The sequence below is a fragment of the Octodon degus genome, unplaced genomic scaffold, assembly GCF_000260255.1.
Source record: "Octodon degus isolate 3935 unplaced genomic scaffold, OctDeg1.0 scaffold00010, whole genome shotgun sequence".
In the NCBI taxonomy this organism is placed as follows: domain Eukaryota; kingdom Metazoa; phylum Chordata; class Mammalia; order Rodentia; family Octodontidae; genus Octodon; species Octodon degus.
The window spans coordinates 5,742,508-5,768,938 of NW_004524586.1; the positions used below are offsets into that span (position 1 = coordinate 5,742,508).

General features: G+C 36.1%; 1 protein-coding gene across 3 annotated transcripts in view; it reads left to right on the top strand.

The window, feature by feature from the left end:
• The window catches only part of R3hcc1l (R3H domain and coiled-coil containing 1 like), an 85,286-nt gene that overhangs the window by 56,708 nt on the left and 2,147 nt on the right, over positions 1 to 26,431 (top strand). The window contains exons 3-6 of one of the 3 annotated variants that reach the window (XM_004625530.2): positions 11,937 to 12,112; positions 17,989 to 18,059; positions 18,867 to 18,962; positions 19,430 to 19,570. In XM_004625530.2, the coding sequence (XP_004625587.1) occupies positions 11,937 to 12,112; positions 17,989 to 18,059; positions 18,867 to 18,962; positions 19,430 to 19,570 (484 nt within the window). Of the gene's footprint in view, positions 1 to 11,936; positions 12,113 to 12,686; positions 12,721 to 17,988; positions 18,060 to 18,866; positions 18,963 to 19,429; positions 19,571 to 26,431 lie in introns of those variants that run through there. The other 2 variants (XM_023708870.1, XM_023708871.1) reach the window with 2 other exon arrangements.

Consider the following 26,431-nt stretch of genomic DNA (forward strand, 5'->3'; position numbering starts at 1 on the left):
GTGATTTCTTTATGATAGCCATTCTTTCTGGGGTGAGATGATATCTCAATGTGGTTTTAATTTTCATTTCACGAATGGCTAGCAATGTGGAGCATTTTTTCATATATTTATTCGCTTCTTTAATTTCTTCCTCTGAGAAGCGTGTGTTCATCTCGGATGCCCATTTCTGGATTGGGTCTAATATATAGTGTTTTAAGCTGAAGTGGATCAGTGTCTGATATCTTTTGTAGGGATATAGGAAGGGATGGGGTCCACTGAGGGATGAGATGGATGAAAATAGAGAAGAGGGAGATGGATTAGAAGTGCAAATGCCAGATCCAACTCTAACCTATGTTCTCATCTACTTTGAGTTTTAGAAGATGCCATGTTATTAAAAGATATCACAGATTAATTATGTTAATAGCGCTGGCAACTTTTACTCTTAGTTTATTATTTATATTGTTCCAAATACAATTTATTAAATGCTGTACCAGAGTGCTTGTCTACTTTGGTAATTTTCAGCCTAATAGATTTTTGGCTATTTCTCAGCTGGCCTACCTGTTGATAATGGGTAGACATATAGAGGCCTTATCTAATATATCTAATAAGCAGGAAGGTGTGTATGGAATAGGGTGTGGTAACCATTGGCATGTGAAACAATTTACTATGATGTTTGAACCTCTTAAACTGCCTGAGAAAGTAGCATATAGTTATTGAACTCCCAGAACTATAAGACTTGAAGACCCTCCAAAGGTTACTCTTACTAAGGCCATGATACAGATTGCCTGAAAACTTAAGTTAGTAATTGATAAATAAGAGAACAGTAACATGTCTTCATTAAGCCCTATAAGATTTTGGTACAAGATCACAGACATTATTCCATGGCCTTTACTTTGTCCTTTATTGATCAGTAGATTTGTTGGTGGGAGTGGAACAGCAATATCATACTCATGTTGTTGATAAATACTGGCATCTGGAACTTTTACTAACCATATCTGATTTTTATTTTAGTTTTTAGATAGAGATAAATAAGAATATCCTGCATCGTAAGGCCTTCCATTCAAAGAGTCTATTTCAGAAGGCCCCTAAAGAGTGTATAACCTTGGAAAAAAGAGTAAAGGAATAGCATGTATTCCTACCGTTCCCCATGTGTGCTAACACATCTTCATACTGTCTCCCTAGTCTTCTGCAAAAATGCTGTCCACTTGATGTGGAAAACCCAAAACAGAAAGAGAAAACTTCTAGAGGCCATGTAAATAGTTGGTATTCGATCACTTTTTGGTTAACTAGCAAATATTGAACACTTACAGTCTGACAAAATATAAATTGCAAATAGCTTGATGTATGTTTTTCTTATATTAAAAATACTGTATTCCTTCATAGCCTTTGTTCTAAATTTGCTTGCATTCTCTTTGGAGAGACAGTACATAACCATATGACTAGATAATAACATAGCCATTTGAAGGATAATAATATAAAACATATGAAAGAGCCTTATGAGAGATGTACTGTAAGTAGTCGATTGTTTGATGAGTGACGTAGTCAGTCTCTGGCTCTAAAGAAAACTTAGATCTTCCAGGGTTAGACTTACTGACAGAACTTCATGCTGGCAAAGCCATAAAGTTGAGATTATTCTTCCCACTTCAGTATTTTGTGTTCTTAATTTTTAAAAAAATTAATAGACTTTTTATGCAATTTTAGGTTTACAGAAAAGGAATAAAGTTAGCATGTATCTCCCCACTGTTATATTACTGTTTCTGTTTTCACAATATTTTTGTTTCAGCTCATTTAAAAAATTATAATTCATAATTTTATAAAGATTTCTGCATGTGTTATTGACTGCTTAAGTGGGGATATATAAGTTCAGCCTCCAAATTTTACATATGCTGATGCAATCTTTTGGGTCATCCAGTAGTCTTTTAATTATGTGATGTGTTTTTTGATTCTTTAGTGGATGATGACTAGATTTCTGATTCACTCAGAAAGATTTCATTGCTCTTTTTTTTTTTTTTCTTTCCTCTCCCTTGCTTCCTCTTTTCCTTTCTTTTATTCCTTTCTTTTCTTCTGCCAGGTGAATCCCAAAACTAAAAAATCTCACTTTTGCGCTCTGTTAGATTTGTTGCATAATTTTTCCCCCCTTCTGAGTCAGCATATAAGCCAGCAGCATTTTTATTCTGATAATCTTTTGAAACTAAAGAAAAGTAAACAGTTTTGGGCCTGTATTGCCAGTACAGGGGGGCTTTTATTTAAGGAGTCTCTTTTCTTTTTTTTTTTTTTTTCCTTTCCATTCCCATTCCCTTCCCCCTTCCCCCTCCCCCTTCCTTCTATTCCATTCTGTAATGTCTGAATAGGACAGGTCTAGGCTTATGTTGCTTTGGGCTATTCACTTGGTCCTTTGTATAGTAAGGTATTATACGTTATCATTCATGGTAGAGGATTAGAACTTTCAAATTCATCCTTTGCACTGGATCAGTAAATGATCATCTGAAACATTGGGGAGATATATATTTATTGTAGCTTTTTTCCTTTCCTTTTGCCCTTCTTTTCTCGTTGCTATAATATTTCTTCTTTATTCTTTTTTATCAGTATCTTTGTCCAGTGCTGTGGTCATAGCTTTCTATTACTGGTAATTTGAGGTCTACAAATGGTGCATATACCTAGCCTACAAAAATCTAGATGTATCTGAAATGCCGTGGTAAAATTTGTATGCATTCTTTGCTACAAATTATATGAAGCTAAAATACATTACTAGCCTTGGTTTCTTGATGAGGTCAGTGGAAATAGCCTGATATATTGGATAGTTAGAAGATAGGTAGTATCATTGGAGACCTTATTCATTCTTACACTTAAAGTATAAAATATTACAGTGGAAAAGCTTGAATTTGCTACTCTTAAAAAGGACTTATGCCCAAAGCAGTATGAAAGAGTCTGGAGCTATCACTTATGCTGGAGATTATATTATCACTATTTTAGGAATTCTATTGGGATGTTTTTGAACTTAGGTCATGAAAAATTTGAAAAGACTTCAAATATTTTATTCTTTTTTAAATAAATGGTATTTCTTTATTTGTTGAAGACAGAAAGTAAAACATTTTAACTCGGTATTGATTTATTCATGACATTACCATAGACCAACGTGAGAAATTCTTGGCTGCTGTTGTCAGTGTTTTATGATATTACAACACCTTAGAATCAAATTCAGATAATACAGAAACAGTTTTTTTGTTTATAGCTGGATTCTGTTCCATTAGGCAAATCCTTTAATTTCTGAACATTTATAATAAATCATACATAGAGTTGGGGAAATAGCTCAGTGGTTAAGCACCTGCCTGGCAAGCGCAAAGACCTGGGTTCGATCCCTGGTACCACATGCAGTACCTGCCCCAGGACCCTGGGTGTGCTGTGCTGGCCACTGAAACCAGGCATGGTGGCGTATGCCTGTAATCCCAGTCTAGGGGAGTCTGAGACAGGAGAATCACTACAAACCCGAGCTGCGTAGTGAGACCAAATAAAAGATTAAAAAATCATACATAAAAATTTAATTTTCTTCAATAGAAAGTCAGTTAATAAGCAGTAAAGTACGTACAAGTTAACAGTAGAAGAGAAAAACAGAAATAAAGGGCGTGAGTAACCTAAGTTATATAATTAACCATATGGATTAGTTCTATGTTCTGTTCATACTTACTTTTATTAGGGTTTGTTTTGCTTTCTGGGATATTGGGGATCAAATCCTGGGTTTCCTATATGCTATACAAGCACTTTTTCATTGAGTTATATCCTCAGCCTTTTTTATTTTTGTTCTGAGATAAGATGTCACTAAATTGCTCAGCTTCAAACCTATGATCCTGTCAGCCTTCCAACTAGCTACAGTTACAGGTATGTGCCATCCTGTCTGGCTCACATAGTAACTTTTTAATCAGCTGGAATAATTTATAGCCACCACACTGTGGTGAAGTCTTGTCCACGTAACCTCTTAATGCCTCTCATATTTAAAGTCGTTATAACTAATTATAGTGTTTTATTGTGTACAGCTGTATTTAAAGAGTTCAGGATTATGTTATCTTTCGTGAATCTTAAAAACTAAGAACTAGAACTTTATCCTGTCCTTTGCGTTAGAACTGCATGTCATGCCATTTTTCTCTCTCTCTCTTTTTTTTGGCGGTACCGGGGATTGAACTTAGGACCCTGCACTTGCCAGGCAAGTGCTTATTCTATTGAGCTATCTCCCCAGATTCCATGACTTTTTTTGGACTATTTGCGTTTTTGTTTTTTGTTTTTTTTTTCAGAACAGGGATTGAACTCAGGCCCTTGTGCTTGCCAGAGAAGCACTTATTCTACTGAACCATCTTCCCAGTGGCCGCCATTTTTAGAAAGTAGAATATTAGTATTGAAAGTTGTTTTTGAACCATATGATTCAGCTGTTTCACTTGTGGATATATATCTGAAGGAAATAATATCAATGCATGTAAAAGAGATACCTGCACAACCGTGTTTATTGCTGCACTGTTTAAAACAGTTAAGATATGGAATCAGTCTTGGTGCCCATCAACAGAGGATTAAATAAAGAAATGTGGAATCTACTGGTATATTATCCAGCCATGAAAAGAATGACATCCTGTCATTTTCAGCAAAATGGATGGAACCGGGGGACTTCGTTAAGTAAAATACATCGGATTTAGAAAGACAAGTACCATGTGTTCTGATATGTAAATGCTAAGACAATTTTAGTCTGAATGTAGATCAGTGATTACTAGAGGTTTGAAAATCAGGCAGAGTGGATAACAGCTCACCAAATCACAGATCTAGTAAGTTCTAGTGTTCTACAGCAGTGGTTGACTATAATAACCTATTCCATATATTGTAATAACTGGAAGAGCAGAACTTGGAGACTCCAGACACAAGGAGATAAGGAGATGAAAACATTTCTTACCTTAATTGGCTCAGTACATAATTTTGTTCATGTACTGAAAGATCACATGATACTTCATAAATATGTGCACTTAATACTTGTCAAGTCTCAGGAACACGACAAAACTATGAACTCTTTGAACATTGTTTAATAAATCTACTGTAGCCCTAGCCTAATCTAGCATACTATAATCTGGTCTGGCCACCTTTTATTTTATAGATTGGTAAGTAAGATTAGGAAAGTACTTACCTAGGAACAGTTGGTTAGTGCCAAAGTGAGGATTACAGTGAATCTGTTTTTCCAGATTACTAGCCCTGGGCTCTTTCCATGACCTTAAGCCTTTGCTTCTGATGGTTGTCTAACAACCAATATAGTAGCAGTTCTCTTCCCACCTATGCTCATGGTGATATGGGGATAAGAGAGAAGAATAAAATGTTTATGTTGATAGCCTTCTGGAGCTGATGAGACTTATTCTCAGGAAATGAATTGAAAATGCTATTGTTTGAAATACACTATTATGTATCAAGAAAGAAAAACTTGACACAGCACTTTTCACCTGGAATTTAATTTTATGCATGCTAACACTACTCTTAGACTTAAATATGTTTTTATTATATATCATTCTTTTGCATCAAAAGGAAAATTTAGATAAGATAAATGGGTTAACAATGATTTTGTTAAAACTTTATGTTCATAATTATTTTTTTCTAATAATTTCTTGATTTAGTCATTGATTTTGATGCCTTTGTACCCTTCATTTACCATTTACTATGTCATCAAGAACTTTGATCTTCCCTTCCTGTGTGTGTGTGTGTGTGTGTGTGTGTGTGTGTGTGTTGGGGGGCAGGGTACAGTACTGGAATTTGAACATAAGGCCTTCATACTTAAGCTATATTCCTAGCCCTTATGTTTTATTTTGAGACAGGGTCTCATTAAGTCATGAAGTTGCCCAAACTGGGCTCAAATTTGCAGTCCTAATGACAGCCTCCCAGAGTGCTGGGATTTATAGGCTCATTTCTAAAGCAGTTCGTGAAAGAACCAAAATTCATCGTTGCTGGATTCTTTCTTCCCCCCCTTCGGAACTGGGGGTTGAACTCAGGCCCTTGCACTTGCCAGGCAAGCGCGTATTCTACTGTGTTTATTCCACTGACCGATCTCCCCAGCCCAAGTTGCTTATCCCGGTGTTGGGATGTTAAAATGTGAAAAAGGTGCATTTTAGGATTGATGAGATGTAGTACATATAATCATGTTATAAAGTAGTATGGAGAAAGGTGAAGTCATCAAATTAGAGTTAAATAGGGAAAGTTTCAAGGGGAATGTTGAAGCTGTGTCTTAGATGAGGAAGAATCATAAGCAGACTGTGAGAATAGCATGTAGCAATTACAGAATGTTCTCAGGTCCTTGATTTGTCAGTATCAGAAGTCTAGGTGATTTATTGATTTGGATTTTCTTCATGATTTTTTAACCAGGACAAGTTTATTGGTAAAAGGAAAGATAAAAGTATTTTGCCCACAAATTTCAGAGTGCCATCTAGAGTTGTTAAAAAATATGTTGCATAAATCAGGTCCTGATAGCTCTTGATAGAATCAGGCTTGTTGAGCTCCATTTGGATAGTAATGAACATAGGTCATGGGTGTTTTATTCATTTTATAAATACATATTGAATCCCTAATTTGTGTAAGATACTGTATAAAGTTGAATGTAGAGCTAAATATGATACATCTTTTATAGTTGAATTAATGGGATCAGAATTTTGATGAGGAAACTGAACCAGTCTTCCTTTCCAGCCTCACTCCATAATTGATTGGGCTACCATAGCAAAATATGAGTGGCTTAAGCAAAAATATTTTCTCATAGTTCTGGAAAGTAGAAGTAGATCAAGGTAATGGTAGTGTCGCTGTTGTCTGAGGCCTTTTGTCTTGGGTTTACACACTGCCATATTCTCCTTGTCTTTGCTTGGCCTCTCTGTGTTTATCTGTCCTGGTTTCCTCCTCTTATAAGACACCAGTCATTGGATTAGGACCCTTGCGAGCTTATTTTAACTTTACACCTTACTTAGAGACCTTAAAATAGTCATATTGGGAGGTATTGGAAGTTATGATTTCATCCTATGAATTTTGTAGGGACCTTAAGTCACCTTTACACTCCCCTTTATCTTCACAGTAATCACACTGAACTATTTAACACATTCAGTGTTCCTTTAGGGCTGCATACTTTGGCACACTTGTTGCTTCTCCTTATTATACTAAATATATACTACGTTTTTAATGTAATACTTCTTTTTGGGGAGCAGTGAAGAAAAAGCAGAGCTTGCTCTTTCTACCTATGCAGTAATACTTTCTTCATTCTTAATGCTGTGTTACATCTAAAAATTCTTTAATTTTTTTCTCTCTTGTATGTTAGCCATACTTTAAGTGTGCTTTGGATGGATGGTTGATGAGGTGTTCTAGGTAAGATTAGAGGAAAGACAGGTCTAGCTGTATTATAAGCTGTTGTGCAATGAGTACTATGAAAGTATAAATGAAATAACTGTAGCATAAAAAGGACAAATTAGTTTGTATGTGCTTTGGCATATTTAAGGGAAGATTCATAAAAGTGATGGTATGTGAGTGTGTTTGAGAAATACACAGTGATTTATGCAGAAACACTTGGAAAGTAACAGGACCAAACCAATAGGCAGAAGCAATATGTATATGGACATGGTTTTCGTTTTTGGTTGGAATGTAGCATTTATAGGATGACTAAGATAAAATTTTAAAAAAGTATAATAGAGTTTTACACCTGCTGTAATAATTTTTTAGAAACTTAATGGCTTTTAAAAAAACTCACCCATTTCTTATCTTAAAATTTTGGAAGTTTGAAGTTCAAAATAGGTCTCAGAAGACTATGGATGTTGGCAGGGCTGAATTCTTTTCTGGAGGCTCTGGAGGAAAATCTTGTTTTCTGCCCTCTTTTGTCTTCTAAAAGCTTTCCTGAATTCCTTGGTTCGTGGCTCCCTTCTGTCTGTAAAGCCAGCAGTGTCCAGTGACGTCATTATCGTATCACATGACCTCAATGCACTGATCATTCTGCTTCTGAGCTTTCACTTTTTGAAAATTTTCTTTATTTTTAAAGAATGTAAAATAGAGATATAGAGAAAAAAGTGTTAGAAACGATACAAGATTTCACTAAACAAAGTAGTAAGAGTTTGACAATGGTTGCTGTATTATATGAGCTCTTTCACTTTTTAAAAAAATGTATTTAGTACATGGGTCTACAGGGTCTCACTACATAGATTGGATGAATCATTTTCAAAAAATGAAATGAAGAAAATTTCACTTAAAATAGCATCAAAAAGAATAAAATACTTACGAATAAATTTAATGAAAAAAGTATAAAACTTAAACTTTGAGAATTATAAAACAAAGAATACCTAAATAAATAGAAGGACATCCTATATTGAGTTCATGGAAAACCTGACTATTGTTAGGATTTTTTCAACATTGGGTACCACTTTCAGTGCAGTCTCTATTGCCTTTTTTTTTGTAGAAATTCACTAGTTGATCTTCACATGCCTATGAAAATGCAGAAGGTCCCAAAGTGCCAAAATAGTTTTGAAAAAGAACAAAGATTACTCAAACTTCCAGATTTCAAACTTAATATAAATCATATTGCATTGGCATAGTTGAGATAAATAGAAGACTTTTGTTTGTGAAGCTCTTGAGGTATTCTAAGCTGTTAGTACTAGGCTAGCCTAGACTTAAAAATTTGATAAGTCTTTAGCTGACATAGTCTAGCCCACTTTAGTAGTACTTATTTCTTCTAGTCTGCCAGCAGGTCGGGGTTTTTTTAATGTAAGGGAAAGTATTGTTCTTTTTTAAATTGTACTTTTTAAAAAGAATAAAAATAGTTAAAAAAAAAAGCATTAGAAACAATGCAGAATTGTCTAAACAGAAGGACAGGAATTCAACAGTGGTTGCTATATTGCAAATTGTCTTCAAATTAGTTGTTCAGATTAGCAGGTATAAGAATGCAAAATTGGTAAAAAAAAATTTAAGCATTAACTGTTCCCTTCACGGTCAGTAGAAATCAGCAGTACAGTTATCCAAGCTATCCTGTGTATATACGTACATATTTTTCCATTCTTCTTTCCTCCTTTCCCACACCCTAGTTGATCCTGACTTTTGGACAGTTTCTTTCCCTTTTGTAGTATCTGTTGTACCTTTCATATTTCATTCATTCTCTCAGGTTCTTACGCTGGGGAGACAATATGATAGTTACACACGCATGTCTGATTTATTTCACTTAAGAGTACGGTCTTTATTCACATCCATTTACCTATAAAAGCCTTTATAAAAGTTGATCTTTTTTTACAGCTGAGTATAAAAATACATTTATAAAAATACATTTTTCCATTTTATAAAAATACATCTTTTTTATCCATTCCTTAATTGATGGGCATTTGGGTTGCTTCCAAGGGTTAGCTATGATAAGTTATAGAAACGCGGGTGCACATATATTGCTGTAGTATGAAAATACACAGGAGAAGAGCTGGGTTGAATGGGACCTCAGATCGTAGGGGTGTGTGTGTGTGTGTGTGTGTGTGTGTGTGTGCGGGGAATCAGCCTCGGTTCCATGCATTTGCCAGGCCGGCGCTTAGACTGCTGAGCTATCTCCCCAGTCCCATAACCCTACTTTTTTGAGCAAAAGGATTGTTTACATGTTCTATTTCTCTTCAGGGGGAACTTGTCATTCTATGGCTTTTTGTTGCCATGGTTGTTTTGCAAACAGCTTTTTTAGGAATATAACAAAAAATATGATTTCATAGATCAGCTGGTTTTTCCTCTTGTTGTGATGGAAAGAACAGTCTCTGTTTTCTTCATACTAAGTGAAGTGAACTAATGTGCTGTGTGGTATGTAATATAGTTAGCCTTTTAAGTTTGTTTCAATATTTTGAATACTTATATACCAAGTAGTATGCTACCATATCGTCTCATTTAGTCTGTATGCTTGTTTATGAAGTTTAGGCACTATTATTATTCCCCGTTTTTTTGTTTTTTGTGGCAGAACTGGGGATTGAATTCAGGCCCTTGCACTTGCCAGGGAAGCGCTTATTCCACTGACCCATCTCCCTGGCCCCTATTATCTCCATTTCTTAAGATGTAAAACTGTTGCTTAGTGGAGAAAAAGAATTAAAAGCACAGGAATAAACAAATATTTTATTGCTATTACCGAAGTCACTTTCTTCCTGTTTCCTTTCCCAGTAAAACAGTTAAGTCCATTTTTCTCCAAGGAGAGAGGGGAGGTATCTTGGCATTTCAAGTCTTCAGTTTTCTTATTTGACAAGAAAAGAGGCGCGCTAGTATGAAAACTTGAAGGAACCTCATCGGACTTTTGTGTAAGGGAGAGGATACCTTAAGGATGTGGTAGCTTTGGGTGATCAGTACTGTAGGAATGATGGTCATCCTGGTTGTGCCTCCTCCTTCTCTTTCACTTGCTTCCAGTTTGAAATAGATGATAGCCTTCAGTGTGTATCTATATGCTTATTTTAAGTGAAGGATTTTTTAATTTTTTTTTATTTTTTTAATTTGGCTGGCTCAGGCTGCCTTAACGGTGGGTCTGGTAGGGCATGGGGAGCTGGGGATCGAACCGCAGTTCCCTACGCCTGACTGGGTTTGCCCCAGTAGACGCTTAAACAACTGAGCTAACCTGCAAACCCCCAAAATTGAGAAGGAATTTTTTTTTTTTTTGGCTTGTGTTAAAGTGAGATAGTTTGAATTTAAATTATTTTTCATTAACATTAATTCTTTCACTATCTTCTTTTTTTTTTTTTAAAGTTTTATTGATAAACAGATAGCAATGAGCCAGTTTCAAATCCAATCGGAAGTACAGTTTCAACAAATAATACACTGCATATATTCTTCTTAGTGGTTAATTGCTGTACAAGAAGTGGACTTGTGAAGCTATTTACAAACACCATTAGAACAAATCATTCTATTCATTAAGAGAATGCAACTATATATCTATCCTAACCACTTGCAATACACAAATACAAAATGGACATTCATCGGTATACCCCATTTTTTCTAAGTTCCATTATTGAATATTATAGGTATGTAAACTCAGCAAAATATTCTCAAAGAGTCCAGTAGCCCATAATAGCATTGGGTCTTCTGTTTAACTGGCAATGTCAGAAATTATTGACCTGAGTCCCCCACAGCTCAACATAACAGCATGGCTTTATTTCCTATATTTCGTCTTCATACTTTTCTACTGGATGGTTTCTTTCACTATCTTCTAATGTTGGGATTCCTTTCAGTAACTCATTGTAGAGAGTGTGTATAGTTATTTGTACTATATACATTTGTCTAAACAATTTTTTTTGGCTCTCCACCTTTTTAATGCATTCAATAAAAGGTGAACTAAAAACCTTCTGAAAACTTTGGCTTATTTTTGTTTACAGTGTTTGTAGAAAAGAAACAGCAGTGAGCAAACAAATAATAATCCATTGCTTTAGCTGTCTCATATTCAGTTTCTAGATGCACCATTTGGAATTCACCCTATCCTACGTTGAATAGTCTCCTTTTTTGCCCCTCTCCACCCTTCTATTCCTTGCTTTCCTTTTCCTTCCCTTCTCCCTTCCCTCTTTCTTCTTCCTTTTCATCTTCCCTTCCCTCTTTCCCTTCTTTCCTCCCTGCCCTGTCCCTCTCCTTCCCATTCCCTTTCTCGGTGATGCAAGGATTCAGCCCAGTCTTCACACATGCTAGGCAAGCACATTGCCATGAACTTGCATAAGTAGTCTCTCATCAGTCTGTCCTTTCTTACTGGTTGCTAGGTACAAGTTCAGTTTCAGGAATTTCCTATCAGCTGAAATTTCATCATCTCAGTTCTACATGTGTAAAATATAAACTAAATAGCAAACACTGGTCATTGTAACTTCCTGAGCAACATTAATACAGCCAATATCAAATTCAGAACATAGAGGGAATGGATTGTTTATATATGTGAGGATATTTTGTAGTGCTTTAATTTACTGATAACAGTTACTTATGTGCTTCTTCCTCCATAGTTATCAGGGAATATAAAGAACAAAGAAAGTATCCAGGAACCTAGATTTGATTATTACAACCACAAAGTTCCCGATATTGACCTCAGTGAATGTGAGTTCCCACATGTCATTGAAATTTATGACTTCCCCCAAGAATTTCGTACAGAAGACCTTCTACGGGTTTTCTGCAGTTACCAGTAAGTATTTATAAGTAACTACAGATACTAGGAAAGGTACAATGAAGTCTTCCTAATAACATCATCTGAGTAATCACTTTTTGTTTTCATACATTTTGATATTGTCTGTTGTTTAACATCAAGTGTATTGTCTAGTCCAAGTTCATTAGAAATCTTCAGCATCAAACTATTCTTCTGAATTAATTAAAAATGTTGCATAGACTTTGTAGACCTCATTGTAGCTTTTAAGAAGACTGTCATCAGTGATAATATCTGAATCTGTTTGCATGGTACATTTAGTGCATTTATGTTTATTGTCATTATTCATATATTTGGATTAACAGCCCAATACATATTTTTGTGTTGACCTTCTATCATCTTTGTGTGTGTTTACATGTCCTTTTTCTTTTCTCTAGCCTTATTTCGGATTTACTAGGTATTTATTGAAGAAATGATGTTTTAAAATTCATTTGATGTTTAGCTATTCACTGTTTAGGTTTATCCATTTTCTGTACTTTATTCATCCCTCTCCCCCCTTTGGTGTTACTGGGAATCATTTATACCTTTTTTTCTAAATTTTTTGTTTTGGTACCAGAAATTGAACTCATGACCTCCTACTTGCCAAGCAGGTACTGTGCCACTGAACTGTATCCCTGGCCTACTTATACCATTCCTGCATCTTATTCCTACTATTTGAAATCTTTTTCATCTTGTATGGGATGTACTTTTTGGAATTTAACTTAGACACCATGTGCCTAAAACTCAGTTTTGTTCTAATGGCTTTATTTCAGCTACATTGTTGAGTGACATTCTTGCTGGGTATAAAATTCTACATTAAGCTGGCATGCTGGCATATGCATGTAATCCCTACATTTGGGGTACTGAGACAGGTGGTTTGCTGCAAGTTAAAACCAACCTGACCTACATAGTGAGTTCAAGGCCAACCTGAACTGCACAACAAGACCGTATCTTAAAAAAACAAACCAACCAAACTCTACACTGGCAGATACTTTTTTCTCAGAAGCTTGAAGATATTCTGTTTTCTTATTCTCTTTTAATTATGTCACCTGACAGTCTGACAGGTTGTCACTTCTGATTATAATTTGTCTTTTTGGATGGTATAGTATATTGGCCAGGGGTTTCTCTAAAGGAACAGAGCTAATACAATACATACATACACACGTATATATATATGTACATATACATATGTACATAGATGCATAGGTATATATGTACATATATACATAGTATATGTACATAGATACATAGGTGTGCATATATATGCATACACATATATAAAGTATTGATTGAAAATACAGTGAATATTTACATTTAAAATATTTTTATTATAGTGAAAGACATTACCATTAATCTCTCTCAAAAATATTTATCCTTGTCTCAAACATATTTATTATTATTGCCTCTTTCAGAAGCAGTTTTAGAAGTCTTCTTTTGTATTTTTGCCAAGTGTGATAAAATATATGCAGTGAATGCTACTGCCGAGTGCCAGCCAGCAGAAAGGCAGGCTCATAAAAACATGGTGAATCCTCATCCACTTACTCACTAGATCTGGCATCATATGACTTCTGGCTCTTTCCAGATGTCAAAATGAATGAAAAGTCAAACATTTTCAGTTGATTCAAAACATTGAAGCAGCCATGCCAGCTCAAATAGAGACTCATGAGAGAAGTCTTCCAGAACTGCTTAAGAAAGTGGCAGTGAAGACAAGATAAGTATTTGAATTTGGGAGTGGGAGGGATTCATGGCATTTTGTTTTTTACTGTAATAATTATTTAAAACAAGTATTTGCCAGATTTTTTAATCACACACTGTGTGTGTGTGTGTGTGTGTGTGTGTGTGTCTGTCTGTCTGTCTGTCTGTCTGTCTGTCTGTCTGTGTGTTATGAAGGAGGATCAGAGACTCGATAGTCCACAGTGAGGAGATGCTGATTAGCCAGAGGAGCTAGTAGCCTGGCTAGTTCAAGGAGCTGTTAACCTGAGTGAGAGGATTTAGTAATGAAGCCTCAGCCCAAGACTCAAGGCCTGGAAGCTCCCATTAAGAGTTGCTGTTGTGAGTGCACTCAGAGAGGCTGAAGTCAGCAGGCAGTGCTTCTGAAGAGTCAGTCTTGCACATGTTGGCCTGTTCTGTCCGGGTTTCCAGCCTGTTGTATTTTATTGCACACATTTGGAGAAGGCATCCCCCTCAGTTCACTGACCCACATGCTAATTGTCTCTGAAATTAGGTGTGCCTTCAGAGGCACCCCCAGAAATGTGTGTTATTAATTTCCTAGGCATCTCACATTCTGCTTAAATAGACAGTCAAGATTAACTGTCACAGCTCTTGAGAATTTCTCTGTTTAGTCTTACTCATTTTCACTATGATGTGGGCTTTGCGGATTTTTCTTTTCCTTTTATTCCTGATTAACATTATCCAGGTTTACAAAATCAGTGGTTGTGTGTTTTTCATTAATTTTGGAGAACTCTTAGACATCAACTCTTCAAATTACGCTTAGCTGCATGTTAGTTATGGCAGTTAATATCTGCCATGAACCTTACTCTAATTGTGTAGTATAGGTCAGGCACTCTAATTTATTATAGTTATGATAAGACCCAGTATCAGGGCTTGTTCAATATAAAGTTTACAGTAGATCTTTAAAATCAGTGGAGTTAAATTCCAAATTAGAACTACCTTTGTCATAAATAGTGACAATTTATAAAACCAAGGATCATTTTGTTGATGTCTAAAATTTTCTCAAGAATGATTCTTACGAATTATTACTTCTCTTAGCTTTCTTTCTCCAGAATCTTACCTGCAAGACCATTTTTCTTTCAAATCCAAAAACGATTTCAAGGGCTGGAGAGATGGCTCAGTGGTCTAAAGCACCTACTTAGAACAAGCTTAGCAAAAACATCAGGGACCGTGGTTCAATCCCCCAGCACCACATGCCAGCCAGCCCTGCCCCCTGGTGGGCTGAGCTGGCCTCTCTCTCTCTCTCTCTCTCTCTCTCTCTCTCTCTCTCTCTCTCAAATAAATTAAAAAAAAAAAAAAACGATTTCAAAAGATGGGAATTTTAAAAGATTACGAAATTCCAAAGTCTAAAAATCCCTTCAGAAATAATCTAGGTCTTTCCCCGCCCATTTTGTAAATTGCCCTGTAGTATAGATTCGTGCTGCTGAATTTTTTCTGTTGTTAACCTCTATGATCATTTTCCGCTTTGGTCAATCTTATGCTTCAGGCAATTCTCTGACTTTCAAAACCTACTTTATTCCTTTTTCCCTCAAAGGAGTTTTTAAAATTTATTATTAAATAGGGGTAGTATTTTAGCAGTTGTCTTTAGTTTTTTTATATCTTCTTATTTATTTGGTATGGAGCCTTGCTACACAGCTCAGACTCACAGTAATCCTCCTGTCTCAGCCTCCCCAGTGCTGGGATTACAAGTGTACAGCATGGCATATGGTACCGGAGATCGAACTCGGGTCCTTGCACTTGCCATGCAGGTGCTTAGACCTAAGCCAAGCTATCTCCCCAGCTGCCTTTTTTTTTTTTTTATAATGATTCATAAATTTTTTTTTTAAAAAAGATCATTGTGCAAAACCTTAGAATTATGCTTATTAGTCTGTAACCCGTCAAACCATGTTTTCATTACTATCTTCATTACTTTTAATAAATTTCCTGATATACATTGCTTTTAATACAAATGAACACCATCATTTATAATATGCCTACTGAGCACTCAGCACCATGTTCTTGGCCTTTTTTCCCCCATAATTTTATTGAGAAACAAATAGCAATGAGACAGTTGCAAATCAAATTGGTAGGACAGTTCCAATAATTAACACATTGCATACTCTCCTCCTAGTGGTTATTTGCTATACAAGATGCAGATATGATATCCTATTTGCAAACACTATTAGAACAAATCCCTCTATTCATTAATAGAATGTAACTATATATCTATCCTAACCATTTTGAATACACAGATACAAAATGGACATTCATCTGTATCCCCTTTTTTGTTTAGTTCCGTTATTTGAATATTATAGGTGTGTTAACTCAGCAATATAGTCTAAAAGAGTCCAGTAGTCCATAATAGTATTGGGTCTTCCGCTTGACTGTCAGTGTCAGAAATTGTTGACCTGAGTCCCCTACAGCTCAACATAATACCATGGCTTTACTTCTTATACTTTGTTTTTATACTTTTTTGCTGGATGGTTAAGACCAAGATAAAGCAAGACCTGTGCAACAAAAGTTGTAGCTTTTGGGTCTGATAAGGTCAGTGAAATCCCCTCAGGATTTATCCTGAGATCCTGTACCTCAGATTGTAGATCCTTTGTCAGTGTCAGCCATGCGGATGAGTCACGGCCATTGCTTGGCCAATGTGCTCTCTGTGAAAGCCTGAGAGCATGTTTTCTCTCCATGTGACTCTCCTTAGGCACACACTACATCATCGATCACTTTCCTCTTTGGCCCCATAATCTCCTTGATCAGAAAATTTGGGACACTACCGAGTTACATGACGTTACAGTACAAGTTCTCATATGTCCTGAGTCTTAATTGACCTTGGAAGGCTAGGGCCAAAATGTTGGCTTTCCTTGTGGCCCTCCTTTTTCTCTTAATTTTGGTCTGCAAACTTAGGTTGTTAACCCTCCAGAAGAGCAGCTTATTGTTACAGCCACACAATCTAGGCTGTTAAGCTTACCTTCACTATCTGTCTAAATATCAAACATCTTAGGCATAACATGGAACAGGTATTTTTCATCAAGTATTGATATGTTGAAATTTAAGTCCCTATAGAATATGATGAAAAAACATTTAAAAATTAAAATATATTTTAAAAATAGGCATAAAGAATTATATACTTATGCTTACACATCTAACCATATACAACCTTGAAGCAGGACAGTCCCGCAACATTCCTTTTCCTGTCTCCTGCCTTCATTCACCACCCGCTTCTTTTTGAACAGTCATCTACCCGAGAGACAGCACAACAGTTCTTGGCCTTTTTATGGGTGATCTTGTTTCCATTTTCACAATAACTCGATGTGGAAGGTATTCTGCCCATTTTTATGGACCTAACCTCAGGAGAGTTCACGATCTCTAGGTGCCAGAACCTTAAGTCCCTGTATATCTGACCCTTATCCCGTGATCTTTCTAATGACTTCGATTGAATTCATGAACAATTTTAAGGACCTGTTGAAAAAAAATCTATCTTACCGTCCTGATAGTCTGTGCTTACTCTATAGTTCTGTTCCCCCAAAAAGGTGTTTCTAGTACTTAAATGTTTATTCTTTTGATACTTACTATTTTGCCTAATGTTTTTCTTATCATAACTTTTTATCCTTAAATTTTTCTGAGTTCTTAAATTTACCAGTCTCTTCTATTTTCTTACCATCCTTTTGTTACAAGTAAGAAAGCCTCTATGATGATAATCGTCTTTTTTCTCCTATTACTTGACTTTTTTAATAATTCAAATGGCATCTTGGCAATCCTAATACAAAATTTCTGTTTGTCTGAAAGGCAAGAGTGTACATTTGCATTAAATTCAGGTGACCTTCTCTGACCACTCTTCCTCTGTATTCACCTCCCTTTCCACCTCTTTTTATTCTGTGTTCCATAAGAACATCTTTTATAAATAGTGCAGTAAGTACTTTGTCTCTCAGGGGACTTGTGAGGATTAATTAGCTGATGTCTATAAAATGCCTGGGAATGTAAAATACTCCCAGGTAATGCTTTATGGTGCTGTTATTGCTTTGAAAATTCTGTCCTCCAAGCTGTTTTTGTGTCATCCCATTCCACCTGTGCAGTCTGGGTGTTTCTCTAGCTCATGAAATGTTTTATGAGTATTGGAAAGTATTTATAAAAGTAAAATTTAAGAAAATTATTTTCTTTTATTGCAGAAAGAAAGGATTTGATATTAAATGGGTGGATGATACACATGCTTTAGGAATATTCTCCAGTCCAATCACAGGTATTCGTACAATGTATCTCAAGCGTTTTCTTGTTATTTATTTTTGCCTACTACTTACTTCCCTTCTGTTGCAGCCAATTGGACATTTTATTCAGCTAATACATAGAGGTTTTTGATAGAATACATACAGGTTTTTGAAGTGTGGTGCTTTGGTACTCATGTGTTTCCCCTCCCCTATTTCTGTTAACCTAATAATATTTGGAGAGATAATCAGCTCCTTCCAAGGTTATTTGCACACATAACTGTCAGTCATGACATTGTATCAACAGGTTACTGTTAGAGATGTAAGAAGGCAGTAGAACTAAGCCTTGTTATTTTTTTCCCCATAGATTAATGAATTTGAGGTAGCCCTTTAGTCTAGCTGTGAGAAATTGCAATGCCTACTCTCTGAATATGTGATTTAGCTTTTATACATAAATCACTGGGCTCAGGGTAGATCTGATGCATGGCATTCAGAGAAACTAGATGTTGGAATGTTGGTTCCTATCTGAACCATCTATCTGGAACGTAGGTCTGCAGACTTAACCTGAAGGTAAAGCAAAAAAGCAGCCACAGATAATGTGCAAATAAATGGTCCTGGCTCTGTTTCATAAAATATTACTTATAGCCAGAAGTGACTGGCTGGACTTGGTCATAAAGCCACAGTTTACTGATCTCTGATCTAAAATCATCACGGTTGTGTTCTTTACATATTTTCTTTATTTTAGTATCTTTTTCTTGCTGTGAAAAAGAAACAAGATCTAGGAAATACTGGACTTTCCTCTGTAGATCTCTACTTCATATCTTCTGTTATCTTACTTCTTGTAGCTCGTGATGCTTTGAGTATTAAACATAACATGGTGAAGATCCGGCCCTTGTCACAGGCCACAAGAGCAGCCAAGGCCAAGGCTAGAGCTTATGCTGGTGAGTTTACAAGCTCTGGGCTCTCTTTTCCAGCAGTTGTGCACCATCCAGAATTTTAAAGACACTTTTTTTAAATTTTTGATAGGAAGAAAGTAGGGTTTTAGGCACAAAAAGAAAAGTGCCTATATTAGAAACAAGTCAAATTAGAGCAGCTGGTTGGGAGAGTGGGCGATGCTGACTGCAAGCAGTGCAGCAGTTGGCTTTGGGTGATACCGTTTCTAGTTTACCTCTGTTTTAGCTGCTTCAGAGTCACTGTAAGAAATTGTGTTAGTGCAGATAATGAAGCCAGAGTTGTTTGTGCTTTACCATGTTAATTTCCTCTGATCCTCATCTATCAGGCTTGTATTAATTACTGCTGATGCAGCCCTTGTTAGTCTATTTTGTATGTTAATTACTGAGTTAAATCACTTGGAGCTAGAGTGCTTTCTCCCTTATCCTCTCCTCCTCCCTCCCTTTCTCCCATTCAGAATTCCTTCAGCCAGCGAAGGAGCGTCCTGAGACTTCAGCAGCCCTAGCCAGAAGGTTAGTCGTCAGTGCCCTTGGGGTTCGAAGCAAGCAGAGCAAGACCGAACGGGAGGCAGAGCTCAAGAAACTGCAGGAAGCCAGAGGTGAGTTGATACAAAGGTGCTCTTCCCTAGTGCCTCTAGCCACTGTAAGTCGTGTTTAAAAAAAAAAGTTAAGTCCATTTCATGTCATTTCCATTTTCGAGGAGCCTCTCAAGTGTACAAAAATTGTTTTCAAGCCTCACATGAGAGAGACACATTTCAGGATTTGTCTGCATTCCGCATCACAAAGGCACCCTGATCCGTGCTCTTACTGTTTTCTAAGAGATAGATTTGGTCCTCTTGGCTCACTCTTGGCTTTTTCTATAGTCCTTGCCCCAAACTCAGAAAAAATTTTCCTGCGGAAGCATAATAGTCTCCTAGACAGAAAACATTTGCTGTGGTTTTACACAGCCATGCTTGCCATGTTGTTATTAAATGGTTTACATCTTAGGTAGGAGACAAATTAAGATAAAGCTGGCAACTGACATGAGTGGTCATATCTGTAAGAAGGATTTCTGTTTTTTTAAGATGATCATAGAGGATTCATTAGAGTACATTTGGATTTACCTGTCTTCTCATTATTTCCCAGTATCTAAGAGTTCTCAGAAAATATTTCCCTTATCCACAAGCAGAGTTTTTCTTCCCTTATAGTTTGAGTTGAAGTTAAAATACACCTCATCTTTATAAGCTGTTGCTTGTGTGTAAAGACTTGAGACTGAGGCTTGGCACTTAGTGCTTTTTATTAACCTTCAGACTTGAGTCGGTCTGTTGCCTAAGCCTGAGATCTGTGGAATCTATGGAGGCAGTTTCTTCTAAAAATTCCAGTTACTGAAAAGTGACTTCATTGTTTCCATTAAATGAATGGAAGTTTCAGACTCCTTGTTTATTGCCAGCCTAACAAGGCCATTAATACTTCCTGTCCACTCTACTTTGGTGATAGCAGGCAGCTTGTGGACTCTCAGCTGCACAGGGCAGATAACCAATGACGGAGCGTGTCATGGCAGGTGCTAGAGTTTCAGACTTGAATGCAACTAATTTTTGTAACCTTAATGATTATGAGGTAGGTTTGACTTTTCCCAGTACTTTGTTCACTCAAAGGCTTCCTATAGACTATGTAAATCAGAGAGGATTGCCCTGCTTTTTATAGGTAGCAGTAGCAGAGCTAAAGAAGAATGGGCAGTGTCCTTTTTAATTGGTTATCTCTGAGGAAAATTATTTCTGTGTAATAGCTGCAGTTATCTCAAAAGATGGGTTGAGGTTATTAACAATGGTATCTGAAGGAGATGACTCCTTGTGTAGTGTACCAAACTTCCCTATGGGTTTAACATCCGCCGAGTCTACAACTACTGCAACAGTTGTTTTACATGGATATTCGATTATTCTGCACAAGTTGACTGTAGGCACATCAGCATGCAGCTCCACTTCAGGTATTTGTTTTAAGTGCCTTGCTTTACAAAGGGCACTTCAGTGATGCAATTAAAAATGAGACTGTTGGCTAACTGAATACTCTGTTACTTTTCTAAAGAATGCTTTTATTTGTGGGTAGAGACCCACTGTGATAAGTTTATCTCTATTGACACTTAAGACTATATAGATAACAGGAGACCCTTCCTTTATTATGCTTCAGAGCTTCCTGTTCTTCAGACCTAAAAAATGCATTTGGGAGACTTCTTGGTGTTTCTCTCCTGGCACCTTTCTGTCTCAGGGAGATACTTGTGTACCTGCCTTCATGGAACCCAAGCCTTCTCACTTCAAAAAAAAAAAAAAAAGTTTTTTCCTATGGAAATAAAAAGTACTTCTTGAGTATTAAGCTGAACATTTATTTTTGTTCCAGATGGGAGTAGTACAACATAGTGGATAACATTATAGTATTGATTCTGGACTCAGATTGTCTATGTCTTCATTCTGCCGTGTACTAGCTATGTGACTTAAGGCAGTTTACTTACTCTCTGGTGGTCTCTGGTACCTCATTCATAAAATGGAAGTCAGATGAGATAGTCTATAAAAGATAGTCATTTTTTTAAACTATAGGAACTGGTATTCCTGTTCCAGTAGGCCTATAACAAGCATATAAATGTTAGCTGCTGTTTTTATCAGTGATAATAGGATCATTATGTAGTGAATTTAACATAGAGTGCAGTGCATAATTTTTTGTCATTCTTTTTATTTAAAAATCTTGTAATTCTCTTGTTAGCTCCATTTGGCGTTCACTGAACATGTTCCCTATACAAAGCATTGTCCTCACCTATATAGGAGAATTAGAAAGAAATCAAGATTTCCTTTCCTTAAGACTTAAAAACTACTGGGATTATCTGCCTTGAGTAAGGAAATGTGTACTATTTTTAGATACTTTTAAGCAAATATTTCTCCTTTCTCCTTTTCCCTGGCTTCCCTTTTGTCTCCCAACCTCCTGGGACCTTGTGAGTGTTAGGCAGATGGTCTCCCACTGAGCTACCTCCCCAGCCTCTCCTCTGATGCCAATTCTGAAGGTTTTAAGATGAAAAAGCATAAAAGGATTTTGTTCATGAAAAGGGTTGGGAGGAAACCCCAGGCAGTCAAAGTGACCTGCTTTAGTAGTTTTGTGTCATTACAGGTTTGTGACGAATGGTACTGTCTCAAGTTCAGAGCTGGCCCAAAGAAGTTAGCTCCTAGACTAAGGTCACCCACCTGGTAAAATGAGAAGAGAGATTTGAATGCAGATCGCTCCAGTTAAAACTCATACTTCTTGTATAGTACCGTAGTCCTTCTTGAAGGACTTTTGAGATGATTGACAGTTTTTCTCCAGAAAAAGTTATATTATATACAGATTACATAAATGTCTCTGGAGAATGAAATATGACAGACTTCTTTTTAGTATGTGTACCAATAGTTAGCAGCTTTCACTGTTAGAAGAATCTTCCTTCAGTGTGACTTAAATCTACATGGTAGTTTAAACCATTTTCCTCTTTTTTTCTTAGTAAAACATCTGGATACCATTCTATTTAAGTAGCATTTAACCAAAAGATCAAGAGCAGATAATTTAGGAATGAAGGAATCTGGACTTTGATAGATGTTTTGCCATTAACTAGCTTTGGCCTGGGGAAGTCAAATATGCTCTTTGCTGCACTTGCAACCAAGTGAAAGTACTGCTCGCCCTACCTAATCCGGGAGAATTTTTTGAGTACAACATATGTAAAAATGTTTAGAAAAGTGCTTTAAAAATCCAAGATAGTGTTCTTAGCATTCTACATTATAATAATATAAGCCAGTAACAACAAACTTATATTATGTACTGCTCTTTCCCCTACATGTGGTACGTACTACTAATCTGTTGTGATACTCGCTGTTGGTGATTATTGACATGAGCATTTTTAACTGACCAGAATTAGCATGGAAATTAATCTATATACCATCCTGACATAGGTGCTTTCATTAATAATATATAATAATGGTTTAGCCCTTCTTTCTTTTACATAAAGAATTCTGTTGCCTGCCACAGTACCCAAAACATAAAAAGACACTCATTATATGTTCATTGACTAATACATTAGTAACATTGGCTACTTTAATTTTTCTTTATAAACCTTAGGAGTTTAAGCTCTCTAAGTCTTCCATGTTTCTAAAATCTAAAATTAATCACATCTATGAAACTTTTCTAATTAGTGAGTTTAGAATTCATTTATTTGAGTTTCAAATACTTTCCTGCTAGGCTTTTCCATCCTACTTGGATTTTTTAACACCTTTAAAGAAGATTCAGAAATTAATGTCATTCCTTGGAGAATGAGAAAAAGATGTACACAATTTTAAGTAGATCACATTGATTACATCAGAAGGAAGATGGCTATAGTAAATAGTCCCTGAATAAAATACAGGTATCTTTTAATCCAACAGAGTGCATAACAGATCAAAAGCTACACTAAAAGTGTAAATAAAGCATGGATCATCTTTTAGCACCCACATTTAGGAATATGTGTAAGATTTCTCCATGTTCTCCTTAGGCACTTTTTTGATTCCTATCTAAAATTAGATATAGATGTCATTGCCTGGTAGGATAAGAGATACATATGTCATTGCCCTCTCATTTTCAAAGTCTGCTATAATTTTATTTCATAATTTATTTTCATTTTACTCTTGGGGAATAGGTGATTAATGGCTAGTTCTGAAAAGCCATGTTTTGGTTCACAGGCCTAAGAGGCAGAGTGAGTAAGCAGTATGATTAATTAAATTACCAAGAACTGAAGATCATCTCTGTGTGATACTTAGTCTGCTATGATAATACAAATTTGACCGTGGTTGCTAACTTCTGAAAAGCTTTATAGGCATGCTGTATTACTGGTTTATAATCTAGGCCTTCAGGTATTTTCTTGATGTTTTTTCTCTTGCTGTCTGAACTTCCTTTCATTTGTAACCATATTTTGAAGGCGGTATTTTTTCCTAACATGCAGGGCAGTGGTCCCTCACATATTGCACAGGTTGTGTTCCAGATACCCTCTGCAATAAGTGAAAGTCAGCCAAGTAGCAACGTTATATTTATTTTAGCACATACATATTTTAAGGGTTTGTAAACCCTTCCTACACACTTACGAACCTTTTCCCACTTTCAAAAACACTTGTAATATTCTTTTTTTTTTTTTTTTTTCCTGTCTTTAGGACAGGGTCTACAGAGTCTCACTACATAGCTCAGACTTCTAGTGATTCTCCTGTCTTCAGCCTCCCAAGTGCTGGGATTACAGGCATGCCCCACAACAGCCAGTCTCCGTTGCTGTCTTAATGCACCCCCCAGGAAGGGCTGGCAAGGCACAATGGGGATTGAACCCTGGCTGCTGCAGTCTGCCTATGTGGGCGCTTTAGGCACTTGCAAAATATTCTTAGCCATTTTCTAAACTCATACACCTACATAATTTTAACAACATACATATACTATATAGTACTGCAAAATCCTGTGATACAGCAAAAAATCCCTGATAATTTATATTAATATTTTTGAAAACCCATGAAACATGAAAGACAAACTATGAAACAGTAAGGCACTACTGTACTTACCTACTTTTTCATGTTGGTTATTTAATAAGCTTACTTCCCTTCCCTAAAGCATAGGTGAAAATGTTAGCCTTAAACTAGCTGAGCAGCTAACCAAAAGCATTGTTAAAGGAAGTAGCACGTAATTTCTTGTGTTGATATGTAATATTCAAATTCTTTGTAAAATAAAATACCAGGGCCAGAGATACAGCTCAGTGGCATAGTGCCTGCTTGGCAAGTGCACGTTCCTGAGTTTGATTCCCAGAAGCTCTCCCCACCCCCCAAAAAAGAATAAAATGCTTCTTTGTGAGCTCTAGACTATGTCTTTCTAGTATATTGGTGATTATATAACTATTTGGTAACTTTGAAGCCAAGAACCTAGGTAAGATTAAGAGATTATTTGGATTAATATTCTTTATCAGGTTTGTCACTCCATAAAAGAAAACAATTAATTTGACCAGACTTCTTCACAGAGCATGTTGATTAGTACTTTGTAGGTACCTACAAGTGAACTTCATGATCACTTTTTGTACATGTAGAAGTAATATTTGAAAGTCTTTCATTTACATGCCCACACCTTTTTCCATGAGGTAAAACTGGCTCTCTTTAAAGATTAAATGCTTACCATTCTCTCCCTGAAAGTCAGCTGATCGTTCCATGATCTCGATACATTTACCTAATAGAGCGATTTGTTAGTGTGCTTATTATACTGAGGAATGGAAGTCTTCAGGGCCAGTGTGTGTGAATGCTTTAGATTCATGATTTCTTCTAGTCTGTGTTCCCTTAATTCCAGGCCCTTTGGCTGCTCTTAGGCTTTCTCTTTCTTTGGTTTACTTTTCTTAACTATTATAGGTAAGTTAATGAGAGCTTTTTCTTTTTATGAAGTTGATTAGCTATTATCTGCTTTTTCATTAAAAGGGAGACATTTCTTTATGTCAGTAAATTTTTTCACATGCTTTTCCTTTTCTTTGTAGATAACGTTTTCAGATGTTAGGATAATAGAAGAAGTGATGGTTAAGAATAAGGATGGGAATTCAAGCCTCTAGTCTTTCATTGATTATGTAACCTTAGGCAAGTCACTTAACAGTTTTGTTTTCCTCATAAAAATGAAATTACTTGAAGTCCCATTCTAACAGATTTTTCTCTATAGTATATATGTTTTGTTTTTGTAAATTTATACTTTGCATTTTTACTTTCTTTATACCTCTCAGCTTGTCCTTGCAGTATTAATTTTTCATATTGTTTGCCACCAAAATTTCCTCTTATATATATTTGGTAATACAGAGCTTTTTTTTATTTATTAGAAAGCATTAGTGTAGGGCATGTTTTAGAATTCTGAACTTTCAGATTTTTAGAAAGGTAATATAATATCCATGATATATCATAATACCAAAATCAAGCACATTTAATATTTCTGCACCAAAGTCTATTATTATTCATATTGAACATAATATGTAAAGACTGTAATCAACCTTGAGTCATTTCAGGTTAGATTTGCCACCGTCAATGAATTTGGGCCCAAACTTAAAAAGTTTGTTTTGTTTTCAGAACTGTTTTAATTTTGGAATTGTGGATTATTGCATTTACTGTCCCTAGATATCTTTTCTTATGACTGCTTGTATTACCTTTCTGGTCTTTTTCCTACCCTACTAACAAGGTTGAGTTCCAGTTCACTTTTTTTTTTCTAATTAACTTTTCTTTTAAATTTAGAACCAACTTTGCGTTGATTTTTATCCAAGGCTGCTGTTGCCTTTAGATCTCCTGACTTCTCCATGCTTGTAAGAATCAAAACCATACTGCCTCCCTAAGAAATCCTTAAATGCTTTAGACAAGTAAGTTATTCTTGCACTGTCTCTTGGAGAACTTCACCTTCAAGCAAGCCTGCCCTTCCAGCTGAGTTGGTGGGCACTGTGTTAACCATTCTGT